At 53.0% G+C, this 23,497-nt stretch overlaps 2 protein-coding genes across 47 annotated transcripts; both read right to left on the bottom strand.

Moving 5' to 3' along the window:
• Positions 1–808: 808 nt before the first annotated feature.
• On the bottom strand, positions 809–8,612 carry DHH (desert hedgehog signaling molecule). Its single transcript, XM_081596766.1, has 3 exons — positions 8,036–8,612; positions 5,083–5,344; positions 809–4,818 (listed from the first exon to the last, which is right to left on the bottom strand). The coding sequence occupies exons 1-3, from the start codon at positions 8,336–8,338 to the stop codon at positions 4,193–4,195; spliced, it is 1,191 nt and encodes a 396-aa protein (XP_081452892.1). The 5' UTR covers positions 8,339–8,612; the 3' UTR covers positions 809–4,192.
• An 883-nt stretch (positions 8,613–9,495) lies between these two features.
• On the bottom strand, positions 9,496–23,231 carry LMBR1L (limb development membrane protein 1 like). 46 transcript variants are annotated; one of them, XR_014083795.1, is made up of 20 exons: positions 23,040–23,231; positions 21,337–21,471; positions 20,428–20,512; positions 19,381–19,414; positions 18,548–18,740; positions 18,235–18,374; positions 17,941–18,044; positions 17,028–17,154; positions 16,443–16,511; positions 16,241–16,305; positions 15,822–15,894; positions 15,647–15,730; positions 15,488–15,564; positions 14,476–14,553; positions 14,243–14,316; positions 13,917–14,007; positions 13,722–13,788; positions 11,462–11,623; positions 11,125–11,298; positions 10,697–10,819 (listed from the first exon to the last, which is right to left on the bottom strand). XR_014083795.1 is itself a non-coding variant. In XM_081596760.1 (19 exons), exons 5-19 carry the CDS (start codon positions 18,580–18,582, stop codon positions 11,231–11,233), a joined length of 1,314 nt encoding a protein of 437 aa, XP_081452886.1. In that variant the 5' UTR covers positions 18,583–18,740; positions 19,381–19,414; positions 20,428–20,512; positions 21,337–21,471; positions 23,040–23,231; the 3' UTR covers positions 10,697–11,230. The 46 variants fall into 46 exon arrangements, 22 of the variants coding, with proteins under 22 accessions (XP_081452886.1, XP_081452882.1, XP_081452867.1 ...); XR_014083788.1 differs by lacking the exon at positions 18,548–18,740 and having other exon boundaries at positions 11,158–11,298; positions 18,208–18,374; positions 19,381–19,699; XR_014083793.1 differs by lacking the exon at positions 18,548–18,740 and having other exon boundaries at positions 19,381–19,699.
• Positions 23,232–23,497: the final 266 nt, after the last annotated feature.

Genomic DNA, 23,497 nt, shown 5'->3' with positions numbered 1-23,497 from the left:
CCAGGTAAGGAAGCCAGTCCTCCAGACAGGAGGAAGAAGAGTCAATGAAAATGAGAGAGAACCGTCAGAAAGTGAGACTTAACTAGTGACTCAGTGAAGGGAATGAGGAAGAGTTAACACTAGCTTAAGACCGCATAGGATGTGGCCCCATCCACGAAGGCAGTCTTATTTAGTTATTCCTGCCCCAGTTTCCTCATCTGTAATACAATCTCGTTGGGTTATGTGAGGACTAAATGAGAATGCATGTAAAGTGCTAAAGCAGGGCCTAGCCGGTAGTAAGTTCTCAGGCAGCATTAGCTATAGTTACACTTCCCACTCTCCTGTTCTAACCAGCCTGCACATTCACATCCCAGATTCCAAGTCCTTGTTCATGTTGTTACTTCTATCTGGAATGGCCTTTCTAGTCTCCTCTACCTACACATGCTACAACATCCTATTCAGGCCCTACTTTCTCCACAAGGCCTTCCGGGTACAAATATGACATTTACCACCCATTCAACTCATCTTAAGTAACACTGTTGCTTAGGGAGTTAACCATCTTAAACTTTTGAGAAACTATTTCTTAATTTTTGTGTTTTTCAGTGTCTAATATGATGTTATACTGTGTATGTTCAGCAAATCCTGATGAAGAAAGGAAGGGGAGAAAAATCTGAATGCTGGGCAATAAAAAGGTCACCTAAACCTTTACCATCTGAGCCACCTGGGAAGCCCCAAAAGTTCACCTGAACCTCAACACAGTGCTTCTCAACTCCAGTTTCCCAAAATGCCAAGAGGTCTTGCCAGGATGATCAACAAAATGCTCTGTAAATTCTTGAAACAAGATTACTTTTAATTATACTTCAGTTCTAAAGCAAACCCACATCTGTCACATAGCACTTTCTGAAGAATGAAATGTTATGAAATCCAACAAGTAAAGGGGCAACACAACCCCCCAAATGTCTGGGAACCACTGATAAAGCTGATTCTGGTACAGTGGTAGAGCAGACAGTCTACAGACAGCAGAGCAGCAAAGGCAGTGAGAAATAGGTGCAGAGCACAGAAAACTTGATAGTATCCATTCCACATTGAGCACATACACTGCTATGTCAACGATCTTGTCAGGGAGGGATCACTAACTCCAGGTCTGCCTGGCTTCCAAGTCATGCCCTTTCCCTAATCCTCACTGCCTATTTTGTTAATGAGAAGGGGTGTTGCTCTTGGAGATGTCCTGTGGCCCAGTTAAATATGCCTCCTGGCCATCTTCATAGAGATGGTGTTCTTTGCTGCTTGAGGGAAGGTAATGGATTTTATTTTAGGAAGCTGGGAGGGCCTCAAGAGGAAAACAATAACGAGGAATGAAAGTGGGGGTGCGAGTGGGGGAGGTGAGAGGTGAGCCTGCAACCTGGGAAGTAGTCTACAGGATGTAGTTTAAGGGAAACCAATTGATTCTCCTTGTCCCCAAATATCTCCTGCCCAACACATTAAGGTGCTAGGAATCAGCACCATTATGGATTTATGGTTTAAGGCCTTATTTTCAGCAGGCCTTTAAGATACATGCATTATGTGAGAAGAGTAGTAAAAACAAGGAACCCATCAACAACATAGAAATTTATAAGTTTAGTCATCACCTGGAGTGACATGACAGGAGGGCATCAGGATCTGACAGAATGAGAAAAGGGTAGGTTTAGAAAGTAGGAAAGGTCCACAGCTTGGAGTGTGTTTCTGAAGTCACTCTGAAAGGGGAAGGGTGGTGGTAATGGGCACCTGGTGAGGATAGAAGAAAACGGCTGTGGAAGAATATAAAGGTAAACTTAGTTGTTGTTTAGTCGCTAACATGGGCTGTAGCTTGCCAGGCTCCACTGTCCATGGGATTTCCCAGGCAAGAATACTGGAGTGGGTTGCTATTTCCTTCTCCAGAGGATCTTCCCCACCCAGAGACTGAACTTGCATCTCCTGCTTGGCAGGTGGATTCTTTACCACTGAGCAAAGGTAAACTTCGCCTGTTTCCCAATGTTGGTTTTATCAAGCACTACCTGGAACCCTAAGTATTCTTTCACCTCCAAACACTGAACTCAAAGGGGCCCAGGGTGAGGCAGATAAGTAGGCTACTTGGATGCACATGAAATCTGGATTACTACAGGCTACAGTATACCTCCAGCTTCCAGGAACCACAGAGTTAAACGAGGAACAAGGGATGCTAAAGTGACACTTTCCAAATGAGAGGCAGGTGGGCTCCTCACCAGCCCCTGACACCTGTGGCTCAGCCCTGGCAACTTAACATGCCCATCCACCCCCTCTTGCCTCGGGAGAGAAGGCTATTTTGCACACACCCAGTCCACCGTCTGTACAGCATATAGTTCCTTTTTCCTCGGACCTAGAAGGGAACCGATCCTGAAGGCCACTAGAGGGCGGTGTATAGCAGGGACCTTGCCCTGGAAGAGCACAGCTGCTACAGGGAAGGGTGGGCTCCTGGTGGTACCACCAACACTTAACCATCCTCCAGGCCCTGACACTCTCCTTCCAGTGCACTGCAACTCCCCTGGAGCTTCCATTCCTAACTCAGAGGCACCTGCCTGCCTAGATTGCAGGGAAAGCAGAGCTAGCAATAACGGGAGAGGGGAGAGGGGAGAGGGGAAAGGGGGAGGAAGCCAGAAGAAATAACCAGGACAGCTGATCAGAAAGGGGGCTCAGTTTTTAATTTCTACATTCCCTTGCTTGGAGAGCCTATGTCCCCTCTGCTGCCATACGTTTGGGCTGAAGTTGCTCTCTGTGCTCAGCACATCAGGAAGAACAGGTTCCAGCCCTCTGTGCAGGTTCTTTCTCTTGATCAAGAATATATGGAGACTACCAGTTATGAATTAGCTATGGTCTTTCCAGTAGTCATGTATGGATGTGAGAGTTGGACTGTAACGAAAGCTGAGCACCAAAGAATTGATGCTTTTGAACTGTGGAGTTGGGGAAGACTCTTGAGAGTCCCTTGCAGCAAGGAGATCCAACCAGCCCATCCTAAAGGAAATCAGTCCTGAATATTCATTGGAAGGACTGATGCTGAAGCTGAAACTCCAATACTTTGGCCACTTGATGTGAAGAACTGACTCATTTGAAAAGACCCTGATGCTGGGAAAGATTGAAGGCGGGAGGAGAAGGGGATGACAGAGGCTGAGATGATTGGATGGCATCACCAACTCAATGAATTGGACATGAGTTTGAGTAAACTCCGAGAGTTGGTGATGGAGAGGGAGGCCTGGCATGCTACAGTCCATGGGGTTGCAAAGAGTCGGACATGACTGAGTGACTGAACTGAGCTGAGGGATTGCCATGAGTTGTGAGTTGGTCCAATGACCTCCCAGAAAAAAAAAAATCAGTCCCATGTAGACACCCCCCCTCCGCCCCCCACTGCACACACACCAGAGTAGAATGCAGGCTATGGTGATTCTTGAGCAGGGGAGGCTGCAGGCTAGCAAATGGGAGCCAGAATTCTTTAAGTATCAGTACCTAAAATGGCTTGAACCTCCTTTGGAGCCCCTATGAACAGAGAAAGAATGCGTTTGAGTTGTCTTGTTCTTTGGATAACCCTGGTCTCTTCAACAGTCGGGTATGCAGACACTTGGGCAGAATGCTAGTACTCTCTGGTGGGAAATAGAACTAGCAGCCTAGAAAAGGGCAGACTCTTGTGGTCTCTGTTGCTGGTCGACCAGGATGCCTCCAGAGAGGAAGAAGCAAGGCAGGACGACCTGCTGGGAAACAGGGGTGATGGGAAATAAGGTATGGTCCCCTTTCTCCATACCCCTCCCCCAATCTGGAGGCAAATCACCATCTGAATAGAGATATTTCCCAATAAGCTCCTGGAACCCTTCCTTTTATTAGCTCACTTGTAGGAAAATGTTATGACCGTGCCTCAGCCCCTCATCTTGCCAGGCTGGGCAAGCAGATCATTATATTACAATTTATAAATAGAAAATAAAATAAAATAATCGAGTGGGGCTGAGGCACTGGGGAATAAGAGGAGAAATAGTCCTCGTCAAGGAGTATCCATCATCAATCCCACCTACCTAGGACCCAACCTCTCAATTAGAGGTTGCCCCTAAACCATCTCATCCATTTTCTCCCTCCCCCTCCCCCCCATCAGCATCGTCTACTGCGCATATCCCCTGATCTCAGCCCGCACGCTCGCGTTTAGGCGAGTGCCACGAGGTTTTTAGGCCTGGAACGCTCAGTCCAGCAGCTCCTCAGCCAAGCGATAGAGGAACCGAGAGTACCAATGCATGCCAGTCGGCTGGACTGCCCCGCCCGGAAGCAGCGCCCCCAGCGCGTGCAGCAGGCGCAAAGGAGCAAAGGCGCGGTGCGCCCACTGGTGACTTTCCAGAACCGCGTAGCATGAGGCCAGGACATCGTTGACCAGCAGCGTCCCGTGCGCTGTGAGCGGTGCGAAAACGCCCACGGCTTCCTCCCGCGCCACGCGGGCCACGCGCGCCGGCCGAAGGGCGTCCCCGCCTGGCGCCAGCACCGAGTCCCCCGCGCGCAACCGGCGCGCGAACACCGGTGCAAAGTCGCCTGGCGCGGGCGCTGGCCCCCGAGCCGCGAACACCAAGTGCCAGGGCGTGAGCAACAGCTTGCGCGGGGGCCGCTCCGTCTCCACCGCTACGAAAGAGGCCCGGCGCTGCAAGTCCCGGTCCAGGAAGAGCAACACGGGCGTGGGCACCACCCGGCCGGCAGCGTCTGCCGCCAGCACCCAGTCTCCGCGATGCAGTTCCCGCAGCCCCTTCCGCTCGCCGCTCCGCAGGCGCACGGTGGCATTTCCCGGAAAGCAGCCGCCTGCCCTGACCGCCAGGGAGTTATCTGTAAGGAACAAGCAGAGAGAGAGGACTGAAGACCAGCGGTTCCAGAATGTTAGTAAAGATTCTGAAGGACGTGGGTCAAGCTCAGGACAGACTTCACCAGTCCCGAAACAACAAGCACGTCACCCCTGATCTGGTCTCAACCGGGCAGAAATGGAAGTCTGGTTTAACAACGCCAACGCCTCTTTGGTCTCCTGTAGGGTCGCAGCCGGGTTGTGCACCCTCAATTTCCCGAAGGGACCTCACCACCCACCCCCTACTGTACCGGCTTTGACGGACACGTGGACGTGGTTGCGGGACTCGTAGTAGACCCAGTCGAAGCCGGCTTCCACGGCCAGGCGCGCCAGCAACCCATACTTGTTGCGGTCGCGGTCGGATGTGGTGATATCCAAGGCACGTCCTTCGTAATGAAGTGAGTCCTGTGCGTGGTGGCCGTCCTCGTCCCAGCCCTCGGTCACCCGTAGGCGCACTCCGGGCCACATGTTCATCACGGCAATGGCCAGCGCGTTCACCCGCTCCTTACAACGCTGGCGGGGAATAAAGTCAGTCTGCTCAGTACCACGACCACCACCACGGGGGCAAAAGCGACCTGGACGGGAGAGTTGATTCTTGTTTTCCCGACGCCCCCCCACCCCACCCCTTCCACTCCCTCCTAGATTTTGAGTGCCCTGGGGAAGTGAGAATCTGAATGGGTGTCGTCGTTAACCTACGCCCGCCAGGGCGGCATTGGCGATCTTCGGAGTCACCCTGAGGTTGAAAGGGAGCGCCCAAACCTAGTTCTTTCCCCTACTTTTGATTTCTGCCCTTCATCCCTAGTTGTTCTGGAACCTCAGCTCAACCTGGCAGAGGGCAAGAGAGCGGGTGGGAGCTTGGTCAAGGAAGGGCTGAGCAGCCTGGCTCCGCGAGAAGAGTCCCTGTTTTAGCCTGGCCCCCGCCCCAAGCCCCGGCTGCCCTCCCTCCTCCTGATTCATCTTTTGTTTCGTTGCCTTCCCTGGCACCGGGCACCGCTTCCTTCCTTCCTTCCTTCCTCCTCCTCCTTTCAGCCCCTAGCATTAACCCTTTCGTGGTGCGAGTGCCCCCCACAGAGGTGCCCCAGAGGAGCCGTGCGGGATCTACGCTGCTGGAAAAAGGGCTGGGGTGGCGGGGGCTGCGCGAAGTACAATGGCCATTCTCCGGGATGACTTAACCGAACGAGAATCCCGGGCCGAGGCTGGGGACGCGCCGGGAGAAGCGGACTCAGCAGCTCCATCCACAAAGGCGCTTTTCAGCCGCCCCGGCGCTGGGAGAGGAAAGGGCAGAAAGCCGCGCCCCCCATCCCAGCTCCTGCCCGCCGGGTCCCCTCCCCCAGCGCGGCCGGCCCTCCCAGTTCCAGCTCAGGCTCTGCCAGCCCTGAGAGCCCCCCAGCGCTCGGTCTCTTGTTCCAGAGGCCGCGCAGAAAGGCGTGGGAGTAGCACCTGAGACTAACGGGAGCTGCCCTTGCGCGGATCTGGGGGGCCCCCTGCAGGGTGGGAGTGGAGAGAAGGAAAAGCAGCCGCGGCTGGAAGCCTGCACCGGGGGAGGGAGACCACGGTTATCTCGGCTGCTCCAGTCTGGGAGCCAGAGACCTTGGCGCGCAGCACAGCACGGACCTCACGGGAGGAGGTGCAAAGGACCGCTTCCTTTCCTTCTCCCTGCTCCGGTCTCTCCTCGGACTTGGTTTTTTCCTAACTGGCCAGAGGGATATTTCCCCCTGCCCTTCTTTCCCCAATCTTATCCACCTCCGCAGGGTTGGAAAGAAGGGGAGGGGGAAGACAGGAAAAGTGGTAACTCCTTCCAACTTTTTGTCGTTTTGTCCCCTACTGAGGCCCTGAGGCCTTGACCTGCGGGGGCAGCAGCCCAGTGCGGAGCCAACTCAATGAAGGCCTTTTGCAGCCAGGGTGTGGGAGATAAGCAGGACGAAGGGGGTTCCCGGGCCTGTCAGAAATTCTCCTGGTCCTGTCTCTCGTTCTGCCCCCTCTGCTGCAGGTGGAAGCCAGAGGAAAGGGCCAGGATACTCCATGACCAAGGAGGGAAGGCGTTTCCCCTTCCCAATCTCTGGGTAGGTAAGGCTTCAGGGAATTCTTTCTCCCCTGGACAGGTTTTCCTAACAAAGTAACCTGGAAAACTACGGCAGTTAATCAGAGGAAATCCGTCCCCCTCCCGCTCCCCCCACCTCCCCACTCCATACACAATTAGGTGGTGTAATGGAAAGTGTATAGGACTTAGAATCAGGAGTCCTGAATTCTAGACTCAGCCATGCCACTAATTAGTTTTAAGACTTTGATTAAATCGCTTTTCCTCCTGGGGCCCAGCTCCGAGATGTAAAAATGGGAGGTGGAGGATGGAAGAATGTGACCTCCAAGTTTCTTTCCAGCTCTGACAGTTGAGATCACAGGCCAGAGGTGCTCCTTCTCCTCGCACCCTAGGCTGTTGGTTAGGTTCTGGTCTGCAGCAGATGTTCAATACATAGTCGTTGAATTCATTTTAACCCTTTAATTCCAAGGAAAGTCCTTGAGCTAAACTGCGTTTGAGGGACACAGGAACCCTCTGGGTCTCAGGTGGGGGGTCCATCTTTTCTTCCCATTGGAGATTGCTTTTCGCTCCAGGACAGTCGTTTAGACTCTAGATAGATAGCTTTACCCCAGTTCTGGGGTGCCTCTCCCATATCAAACACAACTCCTGCCCAGCCCCTCCTCAGGTAGATGGCCCTGATGATCTGACCTTTGGTCACCACTTTCCCAGCCCCTTCAGTCTCTTTGGCCCTTGAGCTTTAACATTACCAGGTCAGGAGCCAGGCTAAGGGTAGAACTCTGTCTGCTGCCTAGCCAGCGCCTGGCCCCCAGCTCACCCCAGCCCTTCCTGCCTGGCTCGGTAGCTGACCCCCGGTCCACGCCTCAGCCATTTCCCGTCTCGCCTGCCGCCATCCTCCTTTCCCCGCCCTCCCTGTCTCTCCCAGCTTCACTCTCACTAGTCCCTCCTCCCCCTCCCCAGCCCAGCCTCTCCCTGGATCCCTCTTGATCACTAAATACAGCCAGCAGAGGTGTTCTTTTTTTGAGGGGGGAGGGGTGAGAAGTAGAGGTAGGTCCTTGAGATCAAGGTCTCTATAGATGAAACTCAGCTCAACACCCCTCCCCCCAGCTGCTAGAGGAGAGCAGAGAAATTGACGTGCCCTCGAGCAGGTGGGGAGAGGTCCTCCTTACCTCGGTCATCAGGCGGTCTGCACCACTGTTCTCCTCATCCTTGAAGATGATGTCAGGGTTGTAGTTAGGCACCAGGTCCCGGAAGCGCTCAGAACCTCTTGTCACCCTCCCCTCAGCCGGCCCACTGGCGCCCAGGGTCCGCTCGGGCACGCTGGGCACAAATTGCTTGTAGAGCAGCGGCACGAGCTGTTTGCGCACGTAGCGGCGCCGGCCGACCGGTCCCCGGCCCGGCCCGCAGCTCTGAGCAGGCAGCGCCAGAAGTGCCAAGCAGCACAGGGGCACCAGACTGGCCGGCAGCGCCATGGATGCAGCGGACTCGGGCCAAAAGGGAACGTTCTTGTCCTCACCAGCTCACCCGTCACTTGGGCATCTCCCCAGGCACCGGAGAGCGCAGCAGGCAGAGCTGCCCCCAGAGTGCCTTAGAGCTCTGTGGCTCTGCGCACCTGGCTGCTGCTAGCTCTGCCTACATACCCTTGGGGGGGTCTGGAACCTGCTACTGACGGGCCATCATAGCAGGGAAGGGGGGGGCGTGGGTAAGTGCCAACCCTGCCGGGCTCTGCCGCCTGGCTCCGGCGCTGCCAGAACGCCCCGGCTCCGCCTTAAGTGGCCCCTGGCCCCGCCCCCCGCCCTTCTCCCAGGACCGTCCCGCCCCCTCCCACCGGGGCGGGGGCTCTAGCTGGCCACCGCTGGTCCACTTCATTTCCATCCTGGAAGCCAGGCAGGCACCTGCCTCGGAAATTCTAGCAGCTTTAATCCTTGACTGCCTGGATAAGCATCCTTCTCCCTCTAAGCTTATGTGTGGCACCAAACCATCCTCCTCTGATACTTGAATTAGATCTTTGCTCTCCCCAAGCCTACCCTGACAGCGCGTCCTCTGCTATCATCTAGGAGGTATGGGATCCAATTCCTGCCCAAGGCCAATAAAGCTCTTTGGGCACACAACTCTTTTCTCTGTGTCCTCCCCCACTTCCATCTCTCCTTAGCAGTAACCAGGACTGGAAGGGATGGGTACCAGGGAACCCTTTTCCCTGGTAGCTTTGTAGTCTTCTGCTGGGAGCTTCCTCAGAATCAGGAACAGACCTTCATAGTGATAGTCTGGTTCAGGACTTCAAACTTTTGTCCCCTCTCTTATCCTTGCCGGATACCCAGCTTGTGGATTGGAAACTGCTGGAGGACAGCAGTACTTAAAGTCATAGTCTCTAACAGGCTGATGATCACATCCCTTTACCTTCCATCAGGGCATCTTATAAGGGCTTCCTTGGTGGCTCAGAAGGTAAAGAATCTGCCTGCAATGCAGGAGACCCAGGTTTGATTCCTGGGTTGGGAAGATCCCCTGAAGAAGGGAATGGCTACCCACTCTAGTATTCTTGCTTGGAGAATTCCATTGATAGAGGAGCTGGGCAGGCTACAGTCCATGGGGTTGCAGAGTCAGAAATGACTGAACGACTAACACACACATACATAAGACATCTCTTTATCTTTTCCCTTCTCCAAACCTTCTGGAGCTCTGCTTCTAGCCATTCAGGTCTTTCTCATGTCAAAGGCTTTGAAGCTGCAACACTTCATCCATTAATCTACTGTCATTTAGAAGTCTTTCTCTAAGAAGCCTTCCCTAATGTCCTGACACTGGACCTCTGTTTCCTTGAGAATGAGAAATTAACCACCATTCATTGCAGTATGGTATTAAAATTATGTCACCCTTGTTAGGGGGCTTCCCAGGTGGCACTAGTGGTAAAGAACCTTCCTGCCAATGCAGAAGACCTAAGAGACACAGGTTCAATCCCTGGGTCAAGAAGATCCCCTGGAGAAGGGAATGGCACCCACTCCAGTATATTTGCCTGGAGAATCCCATGGACAGAGGAGCCAGGTGGGCTACAGCCTATACAGTTGCAAAGAGTGACTGAAGCAATTTAGCACACACGTACATAAACACACACCCTTACCAGACAAAGCAATTCTTACATACAAACTTAGCTGAGTGCCTGGCCTATAGTAGGTGTTCAGAAAGTATTTATGGCAACTACATTCTTTTTTTGTATCCCATACTCACTCAGCTCCATGGCTAGTATTCACAGTAACCTGTGTACCTTAGAAAAAAGCAGCCCTTCCTCAAGTCACTGGCTTGCCATTTGCAAAAAAATAGTAGTAGTAACCATGCACACAGTGACTAAGAGCTGAATGGTGCCCCTGGAAGTTGTGCAATGTACACTCTGCATAACCATGAGCAGAAACGTTGTCCCTACCCCCAACATAGCAGGAGGGCTTGCAGAATATTCAAGGCACTGATAGCATCTGGAAATACAGAGTTAGGCTCTTCTCAGAGGTAGGAATCACAAACCTTTGTCAGGCAGCCCCTTCTTTTACCTCTTCCTATGCTGATGCCCACTTACCCCCAATAACCAAGGCACCCAAGAAGTAAGGCTTGGGTATAAGGAAAATTCAGGTGACCAGCCAGGTTTTAGGAAGGCCAAGGGAGGAGGAGCTTCCCACTGCCTGATTGTATGGCCTAACACCAGACCCAAGTCCCCAAGTGACCCAAGAGGTCACTGAGAATGCAGATAGAGAAGAGGGAAAGGATGGTGAGAAGGACCCCTCTATTTCCCTCTGTAGACTCAGGACTGGTGGGAGTAAAGCTGTTCAAACAGACACAGAGACAGGACCTTTAAAAAAACCAAAGAAAACCCTGGTATCAACTTTATTGCTGATGGTTGTGGCCTCTTCCTCTCTATGCCCTCCTCTTTCTGGCGGTCCACAGCCCCTCCAGGATAGCACAGTGCTTAGGCTCTGCTGGGCCAGAGGCAAGGAAGACAATCTGCCTCCCAAGTTGGCCACTGGCTCTGACCCTCCCCTGCCCCCACCCCACCCTATTGCACATCAAATCATGTAAACATGGCTCCGGGCATGGCCCTGAACAGCAGTGAGGCAGATTGACGTGTAAACAGATTTGAGACCAGGAGCCAGACCCAGTCCCCAGCCCCACCCCATGCTGGGGCCCACAGTTAAATCTGGAGAAGCAAGGGGGCCTGGTCCCAAACTCTGGCTCAGATTATGCAGCAGTGCAGAAGGCTCAGCTCCCCTTTGCCACCCACCCTCTCAGATTCCAGGTCCTGAGGGCCACCCACCCCTGGGTGCCTCTCCAGGCCTGGGCAGCAGATGGCAGTGTCCAGTTTTCTCCCTCCCAGCCCCAGCTGGAGGTCACTGGTGTTGGGTCTTCTTAGACACCCGGGGGAAACCAGAGACAGGCAACGGTAGTCTGTCCAGCCCTGGGGAAGAGGCAGAGGGGTAATCAGAAGCAGGGTTTAGGTCAGTCCTCAGAAGCCAAAGAATGGGTGTTGAGTATGCCATCTCCTCTGCTTGGGATGACCACTGTTCCAGACAGTTCCACCTCACAACCACCCCACCAGCCTCGCCCTGACTCCCTCTCACCAAAGGCCCGGATCAGCTCTGCCCGCACAGCTGCCGTGAAGGTCTTCACCAGACAGAGAGTGGTGAGGCCCGCAAAGGCTGCATTGTAGAGGAACACGATGTAGAAATTGCCCAGCCAGTTGAAGCGTCCAAAGTCACCCAGCAGGTCAAAGCGAGTGAGCCCTGAAGTACAAAGGCCAGGATGGGAGGTAGGCTCCCCAGCCCTTCCCTGGCTCAGAGCTGAGCTTCTGCCTCCTGGTGGCCACATCTCAACACTGCAACTGATAGGTTGGCTTCTACACATTAGTTGTTCCTACCTCCCAACTTGTCTCAGGGACAGTTCAGGGCTGTTGAAGCAAGTGTCAGCTGCTAGGCTTGTTCCAACTTCCCTTCCAGAGTCTGGCATCCTCTCCTGCAGGGTGTGTGTGTGTGTATGTGTCTGTGTGTGTTGGGGTTGGGGGGATCCCCTCTGGCTCCAGGTGCCCCAAGGAGCTCCCTGGGCCTGCTACTTGTTCCTGGGCCAGAAACCTCAAGCTGGTCACCAAGTGTTCTTTTTAATAGATAGAGCAGTGTGGCCACTAAGAAGATGGGCTCTTATTATGGCTGCTTTGGTTCATATCTGAACTCCACCCCATCTAACTGTGATCTGAAGCAACTTCCTTAAATGTCTGTGCCTCAGTTTCTTCAACTATAAAGTAGGGAATTAAAAAAAACAAGTAGACAAAATAATGGGACTGTGAGAATTAAATGAGACAACACACATGAGGAACCATATGTGCCAGGCACTATTCCAACACTTACTGAGCCCCTAATAATAATAATATAATTATCATAAATTAAAATTCTTGAGCCTCTCCCCCTCTTAAAAAAACATTCCTACCAGCTTCCAACCTAAAAGGAACTAACTACTGGACCCACAGGCCAAGTATCCTAAATCCCAAGGCATAAGTAGAGATGGTAGAGTAGAGAGAATATAAACTTAAAAACCAAATAGAACTGATTTAAATACTAAATAAGGCTTCCCTGGTGGCTCAGATGGTAAGGAATCTGCCTGCAATGTAGGAGACCTGGGTTTGATTCCTGGGTTGGGAAGATACCCTGGAGAAGGAAATGGCTACAGACTGCAGTATTCTTGCCTGGAGAATCCTATGGACAGAGGAGCCTGGCAGGATACAGTCCATAGGGTTGCAGAGAGTCGGAAACAACTGATAATGTACAATAGATGGATGATGATGGTGGGGGAGGTGAGGAACCTATGTAACTCCCCTACTACCTTGGGGTGAACACTTTTACCAGGTAATGCTCAAAAGTGTAACTAGTTTACCCCGAAGTAGTAGGGGAGTCACATAGGTTCACCATCTTCCCCACCATCATCTAGATCCTAGCTCTAAAGATGGGAGGAGAACTGAGCTTATTGTTTGATGCCCAGTGTACAGAAAAAGCACTGGACTGGGGCTCAGGATAGAGGTTCTGGCCTGACTCGCCCTTGCCTTAGGCTAGCTGTGTAACTCTGGGTAAATCAAGTAGCTCTCCTGTTTCTCATCTCTAAAATGAGAATGTTGGGACTTCCCTGGTGGTCCAGTGGTTAAGACTCGGTACTTCCACTGCAGGGGGCATGGGCTCAATCCCTGGTTGGGGAACTAAGATCCCACATGCCCTATGCTGCTGCTGCTGCTGCTAAGTCGCTTCAGTCGTGTCCGACTCTGTGCAACCCCATAGACGGCAGCCCACCGGGCTCCGCCGTCCCTGGGATTCTCCAGGCAAGAATACTGGAGTGGGTTGCCATTTCCTTCTCCAGTGCATGAAAGGGAAAAGTGAAAGTGAAGTCGCTCAGTCGTGTCCGACTCTTAGCGACCCCATGGACTGTGGCCTACCAGGCTCCTCCATCCATGGGATTTTCCAGGCAAGAGTACTGGAGTGGGGTGCCATTGCCTTCTCCACCACATGCCCTATGGATGCAGCCAAAAGAAAAAAAAACGTTTATCAGATGATCCCTCAAAGAAAGATTTGGGGGAAAGAGGTGCTTCTTCACTGAAAAAATGGAAGTAAATAGGAGAGGCCGTGGGATGTAGCAAATGGAAAAAATATGAGCTTTGAAGCAACACTACTCTGAAGCCCGGCACAGCACTTTACAGCCTCTGTTACTCCATCTGTATAATGGAGGTAATATCTCCTCATAGGTTTGTTGTGGGAATCAGAGAGAGCAAGAATATAAGGGGTCTGCTTAATACCAGTAGGTACTCAAAACAAGCCAGTTCCCTTACTTCCTTTTGCTACTTACCAAGGGTTCGAGAGAAGACAGGAAGTGCTGAGCTTAGAACCAGGAGACAGACACAGTTCCCAATTATCTGGGTGGGAATGAGGAAAGGGGAGGTCAGGGTCACAGAGCTGCCAGCACGGAGTGCCCAGGTACGCTCCCAGGATGCTTCCTCCACTCCCGTCTGGCAGGTTCCCGACTACCTGCATCATGGCCTACCTGCGTCATGGCTGTGTCATGCCATCTGGGCCGCAGTCCCCGGAAGAGTGGAGAGCTGTAGAAGCCCACGACCGAGGAGACCATCAGGTAACTGCCACTGGGTTAGGGAAGAACTGGCCCACTTCCAAGGATCAACGCCTTGTCTCAACGGGAATGGCCCTTGCTTCCCCTCAGCCCTCCTTTTCAATCAAGTGTTTTTCTTCTTTCTGAACCTCGAGCTGGCCCAGTATTGCCCGCTTCCCCTCACTCCCACTGTAGCTCCGCCCAGAACCCCAGAGGAGATGGGTTTGAAGAAGAGAGGCAATGGTAGGTTTCCAGAAGGATACAAGATAAGGACGACCTGAATGACGGCACCAAAGGAGCCCAGCTTGGAGAAGGAGACCTGGCCCAGGGAGGCACCCTGAGGGACAAAGAGGTGTCACCGTGCAGCACTCCCCATCGTCATCAACACCACCAGCGCCCGGCCTCCCCTCTGGCCTCACTTTCTGCCCCCTCACCCAGCCTTGCTCAGGCCCTCCCCAAAAAGATGCAGTGGGTGGGTGGGAGGCCAGCCCGGTACCTGCATGCCCCGGGGCATGGCAGCCTCGTCAATGAGCAGCTCCAGGATGTGGATGGCCACAATGAGCACAGACAGGCCCTGTGGGAGGCAAGGTCATAGACGCCCACCCCTGTCCCAGCCCACAGATGTATCCAGAGTTGAGAATGTTAAGAGCAGACTCTCTGGTCCATCGTTTTCAGTTTCCAGTTCGCTGTGTGGGGCCTCCCGAAGGTTAATGCTAGCAACAGAGCACTTTTGAGAGTATCTTATAGAGGAGTTACAGGTACAGATGCATAAAGCCCAAACAGTTTTGTTTGTTTGTTTGGGGTGTTTTTGGACATGCCACACAGCTCATGGGATATTAGTTCCTCCGACCAGGGATCGAACCCACGCCCTCTTCAGTGGAAGTGCAGAGTTTTAACCACTGGATTGCCAGGGAGGTCCCATGCATGCATGCGTGCTAAGTCACTTTAATCGTGTCTGACTCTTTGTCACCTTATGGACTGTAGCCCACCAGGCTCCTCTGTCCATGGGGATTCTCCAGGAAAAAATACTGGAGTGGATTGCCATGCCCTCCTCTGGGGATCTTACCAACTCAAGGATAGAATCTGCATCTCTTATGTCTCCTGCACTGGCAGGCAGCTTCTTTACTACTAACACCACCTGGGAAGCTCCCAGGGAAGTCACAAAAAGGCAAAATAGAAAAATATACATCTTTTTTCAAACCAGTAAGACTTATTTCCAAGTCCACGATGTAGCAAGTTGAGGGGATGGACTGGATTTTAACCTTTATTTTCATCCCAGAGCAAACCTGCACAATGGCTTAGGCCCTGTGTGACCTTGGGTAAATACTTTAACTTCTGTTTCTTCATCTACAAAATGGGGACTGATGTGCTTCGCAAAAGTAATTACTCGTTGAGAGGCAGCTACTATTATTGAAGGAGGTCCTTGCACCTCCTTCCTCCTCCCTGTGAAGGGCTAGAGTACTCAAGGTGCTACCACTGCCCACCCCCACCAAGTCTGGTGTACATACTGTCAGCACCAGCAAGCACAGCATGGCCAGGGGGTAGCCCAGGTTCCGCTGCCAGGCTGAAGCCTTCTGCCGCTTCTCTGTGCGGGAATGGGAAAGCAGTTTGCAAGGGCCTGAAAGGAGGAGCTTCTCTCCTTGGGGAAAGCCTACCAACCCACATACCCAGCAGGACCCTCTGTGTCTGCAGAGCCAGGACTTGTCTGTGCAGCAGTTCCATGTCCAAGGGCAGCCAGCAGGAGGTGGGATCTGGGGGCAGAGAAGATGGTGCTGTCCCCCAGTCCCGCCACCCCTGCCCAAGCCACGCCCATCATGCCAGCTGGGAAGAACTGTGTCTCACTGCAAATCCTGCGGGTCAAAGCTGCTTCCTCAAAGGCTGAGCAGTGCAGCTGCTCCTCCAGATCCTCCAGGAGCTGTGGGCGTAGGCAAAGGGAGGGATGGACTGTCAGAGGCTCCTTGATCACAAGAGCCCAAGAGAACCCTGCTCACTTCAAGGATCCATTGTCCTTTTCCTTCCCCTCCCCTCATTCACCACCCTGTGACCGGCAACCTTATCCAGTCCCTCCCAACTGTCTTGTGTATTGCTTTGCATGTCTGGTGACCAGCTCCAGATGTTGGGGGTCAAGGATACAGGAGCCAGCAAAGGCTGTGGCCCTCTGCAAGGTATGCACAGAACAGCTGGACAGTGGCTTCACAGATGGGCTCCAGATCTTCAGAAAGCTCCCCTGCCAGGGTCCAAGGACAAGGAGCACTACATACCCGGGGCTTGACCAGCAGCTTCCCAGTGACCGAGAACATGCGGGCGAGACCCAGTGGAGTACACACTGTGGGGACAGGAGGCAGTCAGAAGCCAGAGCCTTCTCTCTACCGCCTGCCCTGCCCACCCCTTCATTCCATCCTCTACTGGGGGGGCTCTGGCCCCGGGACCTTCCCCATTCCCTCCCAGGCTCTGGACACTCACCCAGGAGCAGCAGGACCCCAAGGAAGGAGATGCAGGAGTAGAGGTAGGGGAGGTAGTACTCCCAGAAGTCTGAAGATTAAAAAAAAAAAAAAGTACTGTCAGCCCATCTCTCTCCTCCTGCTTACTGGGGGCTGACAGGCCCCAGAGACCAGGCAGGGGCACAACACCGAAGTCTACAGGGGTGAGGTAAGTCATGAAGATGAGGAAAACTGGCTGGCGGGAGAGGGAGTGGCAGAGACTACAGCAAATTGCAGATCCTCAGCCCTCTCTAAAGGGCACAGCCACTGTTTGGCCCAAGTCACTGGGGCCTAGTGTGGCCAGATCCTCAACCTGCTTAAGCACAACCAGAAACCTGGATATGAGTGTGAAATCTCCCAATTTCAACGGACTCATATATTTTTTTTAACTCATTGCATGGGCCCAGCGGAACATTTCCACAGGTTAGATGTGGCCTGAAGCCCATCAGTTTTGAAACTTCAGTCTAAGGGAGAAGGTCTCAACTTTTGTCGCCTTAGAGGGATACATTCGTTCTAGACAGAGGAACATGAGCCGGCGGAGGGGTGGGGAGGAAGCTGGTCTTCTCACCATAGAGGGACTCCCTGCTGGCCTTGTTGTTGTCCACAATGGCAGAGGCTACCCACACCATGCCCAGCACCAGCAGAGTGAGGAGCATCAGCATCACCACCGTCTCATAGACCCGGGCCAGGACACCCTATGGGAGGAGGCAGTAGGTTTTGGGGGTGGGGGGGGCAGTGTAGGGAAGGAAGGAGACAGGGGAGATGGCAGCCTGGCTTGGGAACCAGAGAGGACTGGATTCAGGAGGCAGCAGAGGGTGTTTCCTTCTTATTCTGCGTAGTTACTCTGTCCTCCTACCCCACAATCTCGGGCCATTCCCTCTACTGGATATTCTTCATTTGCAATCCCCCTTCCCAGACCCCTGCTCCATCCTTGTCTTGCCCTGGGAAGCTGATCCCTGAGGTCTGCATCACACAAGCTCTTTGCCCTCTTGGGACTTTCCCTGCAGCCCAGTGGTTACGACTCTGCACCTCCACTGCAAGGGGCATGGGTTCAATTCCTGGACTGGGAACTAAGATTCCACAAGACACTTAAAAAAAAGAAAATCAAGCTCTGGTTTTCTGTTCATCTTGCCCAATGGGGAGGGCTGGCAAGAGAGTGGAAGGTAGGAAGACAGAGAGGCCAGGGTGTTTTTTCTGTGTTTCCTCCCACCTTTGGCATCTCTGACACTAGCTCCTCTCTTGGGTGGCCACACCTCTTCAGCTTCAACTATCAGTGGGTTCCAGAAATTATTTCTTCCTTCGGCTCCCTCAGGCCTAGGGATGGTAACGACTTCCTGTTGTCACTAGTGCCTCAAGCTCCTCAGTGCTGACTAAACCTCTGCAAATAGTCTCTTCATTAAAACCTCTTCAGTTGAACCATCTCAGTGGAATTCTATTTCCGGTCTGCATTGATTGATTGATAGATACATTCCCGGACTCACCTTTCTGGAGCCAGCAAAGCCCTCAGACTCAGTGAAAAAGTATGCAAAGGGCATGAGGAAGATGAGGGACAAGTTGGAGAAGAGAAAAACAAGGTTCCAGAGGCCTAGAGCAAAACAGGAAAAGCAGAGATGGTCATTAAGGGGGATGCTCCAACCCACTGAGGACTGACCATGTGACAAGGGAAAGTGGAAGGGATGCGGTGATCTATGACTGACTAGCCCCAGGCTGTCTGTGTCTGCCTGACCCGATCTGCTCCCCGTCCTCACCCTCAGCTGCAATCAGGATCAACGCACCATGGATGAGGGAGCCGTTGAGCCACTGGATGTAGTAGTTCCGAGGCAGTGAGAGGAGCACTTCATTGCTGATGATAGAGAAAGGCAGGAGCAGGACAGCACCCAGGGCGACTGCCAGGGTGAAGGTGCACAGCTCAAGCCTGGGCAAAGAAGGGGTAGTGCCCCTGCTTAGCCCAGACATTCATTTCCCTGGGCCCAAGAAGCCCCATTCATCCCATGGGCACCTGTGACTCCTCCTACAACCAGCTGGAGCAATGACAGACCCAGGGAAAGAGTTGGCACTCTACTTGCTGCCTCGTACCCCAGCCCTCACCTCCAGGGAAGCCTTGGGACCTGGGATGGGCACATCTCAGGAATTCATGGGAACCTGGTCACCAGCCATGTCACTTGCCCAGACTGTCCCCAGGAATGCGGTCTTCCCGCAATGTCTGTAGAGTGTGCCAGGCATGATGCCAAGATAATGGGCCTGACTTCTCTGCTCACCTCAGGGATGTGGATTTCTGAGCCTGGAAAGAGTAGGGACACCCTATATGCATAAGGGCACTACGGCAAAGGGGGACAAGGGGAGTTGAAACCCAGCTTCACAGCCAAGACCTGTGCCCTAGATTGCATCATCTCAAAAGAAGGGACACTTATCTAGCTGGTCCATGAGGAATGAGAGTGGGGGTTGCCTTTTAATTTGTTGTCTGTTGAACCAGAGGAGTCATTTCTATATTTTTCTCTATAGGTGCTAGGGGATAATAATAGCCTACAGTTAAGTTAGGGCCATTCTCTCAGAATCAAGCAAGCCCCACCCTCGGGGGTTCCACCTTCCCCACCTCCTGGGGTTTCCATCAGTCTGCATCCCCACCCCACCCCTTCTCCAATGGCTGCTGGGAGGTGAAGCCAAGCTGGAGCTGCTTCCGGTGACTCAGGCCCCCAGCAGACAGTTCCCGGCCACAAGAGGCTCCTTGAAGCTCCTGGCCAAACCAGGGAGACAGGAAGAGCAGCTTTTCCAAGCATCCCCAGGAGGGTGTAAAGCCGGAAGACGGCAGAAATGGGGCGGAAGCAGAAATTGTCTCTTCTGACATTTCACTCTCTCCCTGCTCCCAGGGCCTCATTAGATCCCAGCTTCCAAAGGCTAGGTGTTGAGGCAGCAGTACTTACGCAATCTTGTTGACTGTGGCATCTTCTTCATCTACTACAAAAGACAGAGGCATGGGGAAGAGGCAGGTCATCAGTGGGCAGCTCTGGGAACCATCTGTGTCGCACAGCATCCTCCTGTTCCCTCCCTGTCCCCTGAAGAGGGGTCTGGGCCCACCGAGGCAGAGCTGGACAGGAGGCTCAGGAGAGCTCACACTATGAACCCCACAATCCACTCTGCTGGGGTGGCAGCTTAAAGATCAGCGGTCCCAGGGGGTGAGAGCATGAAATTCCCCCACTTCCTTCCTTCCCCAGATCTCCACCATAGGTTCCTCTTTGTAAGCTGAAAATACAATAAATGACCAGTCTGTGAGGTTGGTTACATCAGTGGCTAGGTACAGTGAAGGGAAATGGGGAAGGAGGTTGGAAATCACAGAGAAAGTCCCCAGGGGAATCACACTGAGAAGTCGCTGCCTTCTTGGTTGAGGGTGCATGAAGCCATCTGGAGGGGAGGAAAGGTTCAGACCAGGATCGGAAGATCTGGACAGACTGGAGTTAGGAACTGGGACAAATGTGTCCCCCTCAATCACAGATGCCTACTGAAAGCCTTAATCTGAATTATCTTCAAAGAGAAAGGTCACCATCACCAGGTCCTGGGACCCGAGTGGTCAGGGAGGTCTCTGGTGCTGGGTGTAGGAGCACTAGGAGAGGACATGACAGAGCTTGTGCCCATGATAACATTCACCCTGCAGTTGCCCTATTGAGGTTCACAGAGAGTTTTCACATTAGCCATCATATTTGGTCCACACAATAACAATGGACTGGGTAGAAATTGTTAGGCTCATTTTGTAGAGAATGAAACTGAGGTCATAAAAGTTACATGACTGGCCCTCCTTCTAGACTCTCCACTATACCACCTTGTCCCTGCCTGTGGAGGAAGGGAGGCAGAAGCTCAAGAACAGACACCTCTACTTTCCCAGCAAGCAACACAGCCCTCTTCCCCTGAGGCTGGTGCCATGGCAACAGGAACACTGGCAGAGGGCAGGCAGGAAGGAGGGAAGTCGCAGGTACCTGTGGTAAACTCAGCAGGCTTCTTGAAGCGGGTCAGGGCGATGTGGCAGAGGATGTAGAGAGTTGCAAACAGCAGTGTTGAGATCTGTGGTGGAAAGTGAGCAAGATGAGAAGCTCTAATCCCCCACACACATTCCACAGCTCCAGTGGCCTCTCTGTTAATTCCATGGGGACACTTTCCCCAAATTAGGCTCCATACATCCAGGGGTTCCATCTTTCTCCCCAGTACTAATCAAGGCCTCAGGGGCTGACCCATGCACTTGTGGACAGAGCACCATGTCCAGCTCTATGAGGGCTTTTTCCCTGGGGGAAAATAGTTTCAGCTGAACCCTGGTTGGTACATGAGCAGAGAAGACTCCTAGAGATGCACATATCCACACATCTGAAAAAGGCCACAGAACCAGAGGGGATTTCTTCCTAGCACATAATTGGAAAAGCACGTTTGAGGGGAAGAAGGATATGTCTTCACTGTGCTGGCACTCCACTCCCTCTCCCTCCACTCCCACATCGATCCAAGCTCCAGGAGAGAATAAGTAGGAATCGTGTTCCTAGACCAACTCAGAGCTTCTACTCTGTTTATTCAGGAGCCCTAAAAGATCAGATCTGCTCTGGGCCAAACCAGAGTCTCTTTCATGCCCTGCCCGTAATAGTAGGCTTTAATTGTGGTTCCACATCTATAAAGCTTCTAGAGCTGGGATCAAAACCTTTAAAAGCTATCGATCCATGGTCCCTACCTAAAGTGATTTCCAGCTCCCAGGGTAGGTCTCTCAGGGTCTGTCCCATGCCCCTGATGACTAGTCCTCCAATGGACAGTTATGGCAGGACTTGGCCAGGTTATCCTACACATGCATACATTCCCACCCTACCCCAAGTAAGCTGCTATTGCCCAGGGGAGGAGCCACTGGTCACCTTGGCTCCACAGTCAGGGTCAGAGAATCTTGAGATGTTATTGTGTTTGAAGTGGGCCAAGAAGGCAGGATCGGTTTCATAGGAGCTCCAGTCCCCAAGAGAAGCTGACCCTACAGGGAATCTGCATACAGCTGTCTATACAAAGAGAGAAGACACAGATCCCAGGAGAAACATGGGTCTAAGACAAAATTGTAGCTTTTAACAATAGGGAAGTAGAGTAGAATGAGCCACTTAGATTTCAACTCCAAGATTTTTACTGCCTAGTGCTCTGCCCTGGGTGTGTGTAAAATAAGCAGGAAGGCAGGAGGGCTCAAAAGTTCAGGTTGGAGTTCCATGCAGGTCCAGCAGAGGCTAGGTGATTCTCTAGAGCAGGGGATTGGAGCCAGGTGGGAGATGTACTAGAAGCCCTCAGGATGCCCTTGACCAGCACTGATGTCTTCAGCTAATGGGACTAAAGAATGGGGCGACATCCAGGAGGCTGCTTCTCTGTCCAAGATCTCTTCCCTCCCTGTTCTCTAGGTAAGTGGGTCTCTGGCTGTCCGCTGTCTCAAGGCCTGGGTATGACTCCATGATATGCCCAACCCTGCCATGTGCAACTCTCCACTACGAAATGCACAAGGAAAGCTTCCTGAAAGCAGATCTGGAGTTCCCACACATGGACTGATAAACTCCCTACTTTTCAGTCCTCACAGATAAAGGTAGACCTAGTTATGCCTTGGCTCACTTTAGCCCTCCTCCAATCTGAGGCTGCCCAGGGCAGACTGGAGCCCAGTCTGAGAAAAACGAAGGACGACCCCCACAGTGGGTCTTCCACTCACTAACTTCTATTCTTCTAAACCTTTCCCTTTCCCTACCCTGGGGAGCTCTGAGGAAGGAGAGGAGAAGGGAAAGATATGAGAGTTTAGAGCAGATGCAAGAAAGATGCGATCCCCTAAGCTCCCCTGGGTGCCCCAGGCCCAGAAGTGAGGAGTCCCTTGCTGTGTGACAGTTTCAGCTGTTACTCTAGGTGGCAGTGAGCGAGTTAAGGAAAGCAGCCAGGAAACCTCGGTCTCACCGGGGGCAACCCTTCAGAGGAAATCCCTGAATGGCTGCGAAGCTAGGAAACTCGGCTTGCAGAGTCTCTAACAAAACACCAATAAGGACGAGGAAAAGAAGGGGCCACTTTAGTTGTTCTCCATTTCTACATGGTAGAATCCACCCCAGGAAGTCCTTTCCTCCAAAGTGAGAAACCCACCAAAATTCCCTGTTCATCTACCCTTCATCAAACATCATTTGGGTTTGAGAAGTAGTTGCAAACAAGCCTTCCCCAAGTTAAACCCGTCCGTCTCCGACCATCTGACTGAAATCAGCAGGCTCACCAGATTCCCAGACACGGGAAGACCCGCACTCCGAACACGGGCGCGGGGCGGTGTGGGTGGGGGTCAGGAGGGAGGGCGGGGTGGGGGGAGGGGCGTGTAGAGGGGAGGAACGGAAACCGATCGGCTTTGTTTATCGCGCAGCTACTCAGCTGGAGCCGATCTAGGGATTCGCCAGCCCGAGCACTGGTCGGACCAGGGCCCTTGGTCGCTCGCCCCTGGACCAAGAAGGGTCTGCCGGCGCTGTGCTCAGGACGTCTCACTCCGATCCGGACGTCTCCCTCTCCCGCGACACCCGTGCTTCTCCCCAACTTGTTCCTACCCTTCCAGCCCGGGTCCCGGACTCACAATGCACTCGCGGACTCGCTCGTGGAATAGCTGCTCTCGCACGGATAGCACTTCGTAGTCAGCTCCTTCCATACTCTGCTCAGCATGACTGGGGCTGGGGTGTCTCTGGGCCCGGGGAGGACCAGCGGCGATGAAACCGCCGCCGCCAGGCACCCGGACCCAGCGAAGGAGCCTTACCTTGCAGCCTGTGACGGAAACTCGGGGTAATCTGGGGCTCAGATTCTGTCGTCTGAGCGCCCCGCCCTTAAAGGGGCAGGCACCAGCTGGCCTCTTTTTAAAGGGCCCCGGTTCCCCTCTGCTCCCTCCCCTTTAAGGTCAGGCTTCCAGTATAGTTTCAACGCAAACACCCGCCAACAGGCAAGCTAAGGGGAAGCGTAGTCTTGGTTCTGTTTTACAAGAGGCCGAGTGACGACACAACGGATGGGCGGGATAATTCCAGGGAGCGGAACTCATTGGCT

Source organism: Giraffa tippelskirchi, chromosome 4 (genome assembly GCF_054371585.1).
Source record: "Giraffa tippelskirchi isolate mGirTip1 chromosome 4, T2T-mGirTip1v1.2.pri, whole genome shotgun sequence".
NCBI classification, from domain to species: Eukaryota; Metazoa; Chordata; class Mammalia; order Artiodactyla; family Giraffidae; genus Giraffa; species Giraffa tippelskirchi.
Note: the sequence above shows the minus strand (reverse complement) of the source record. Positions and strands in the feature narration are given on the sequence as shown.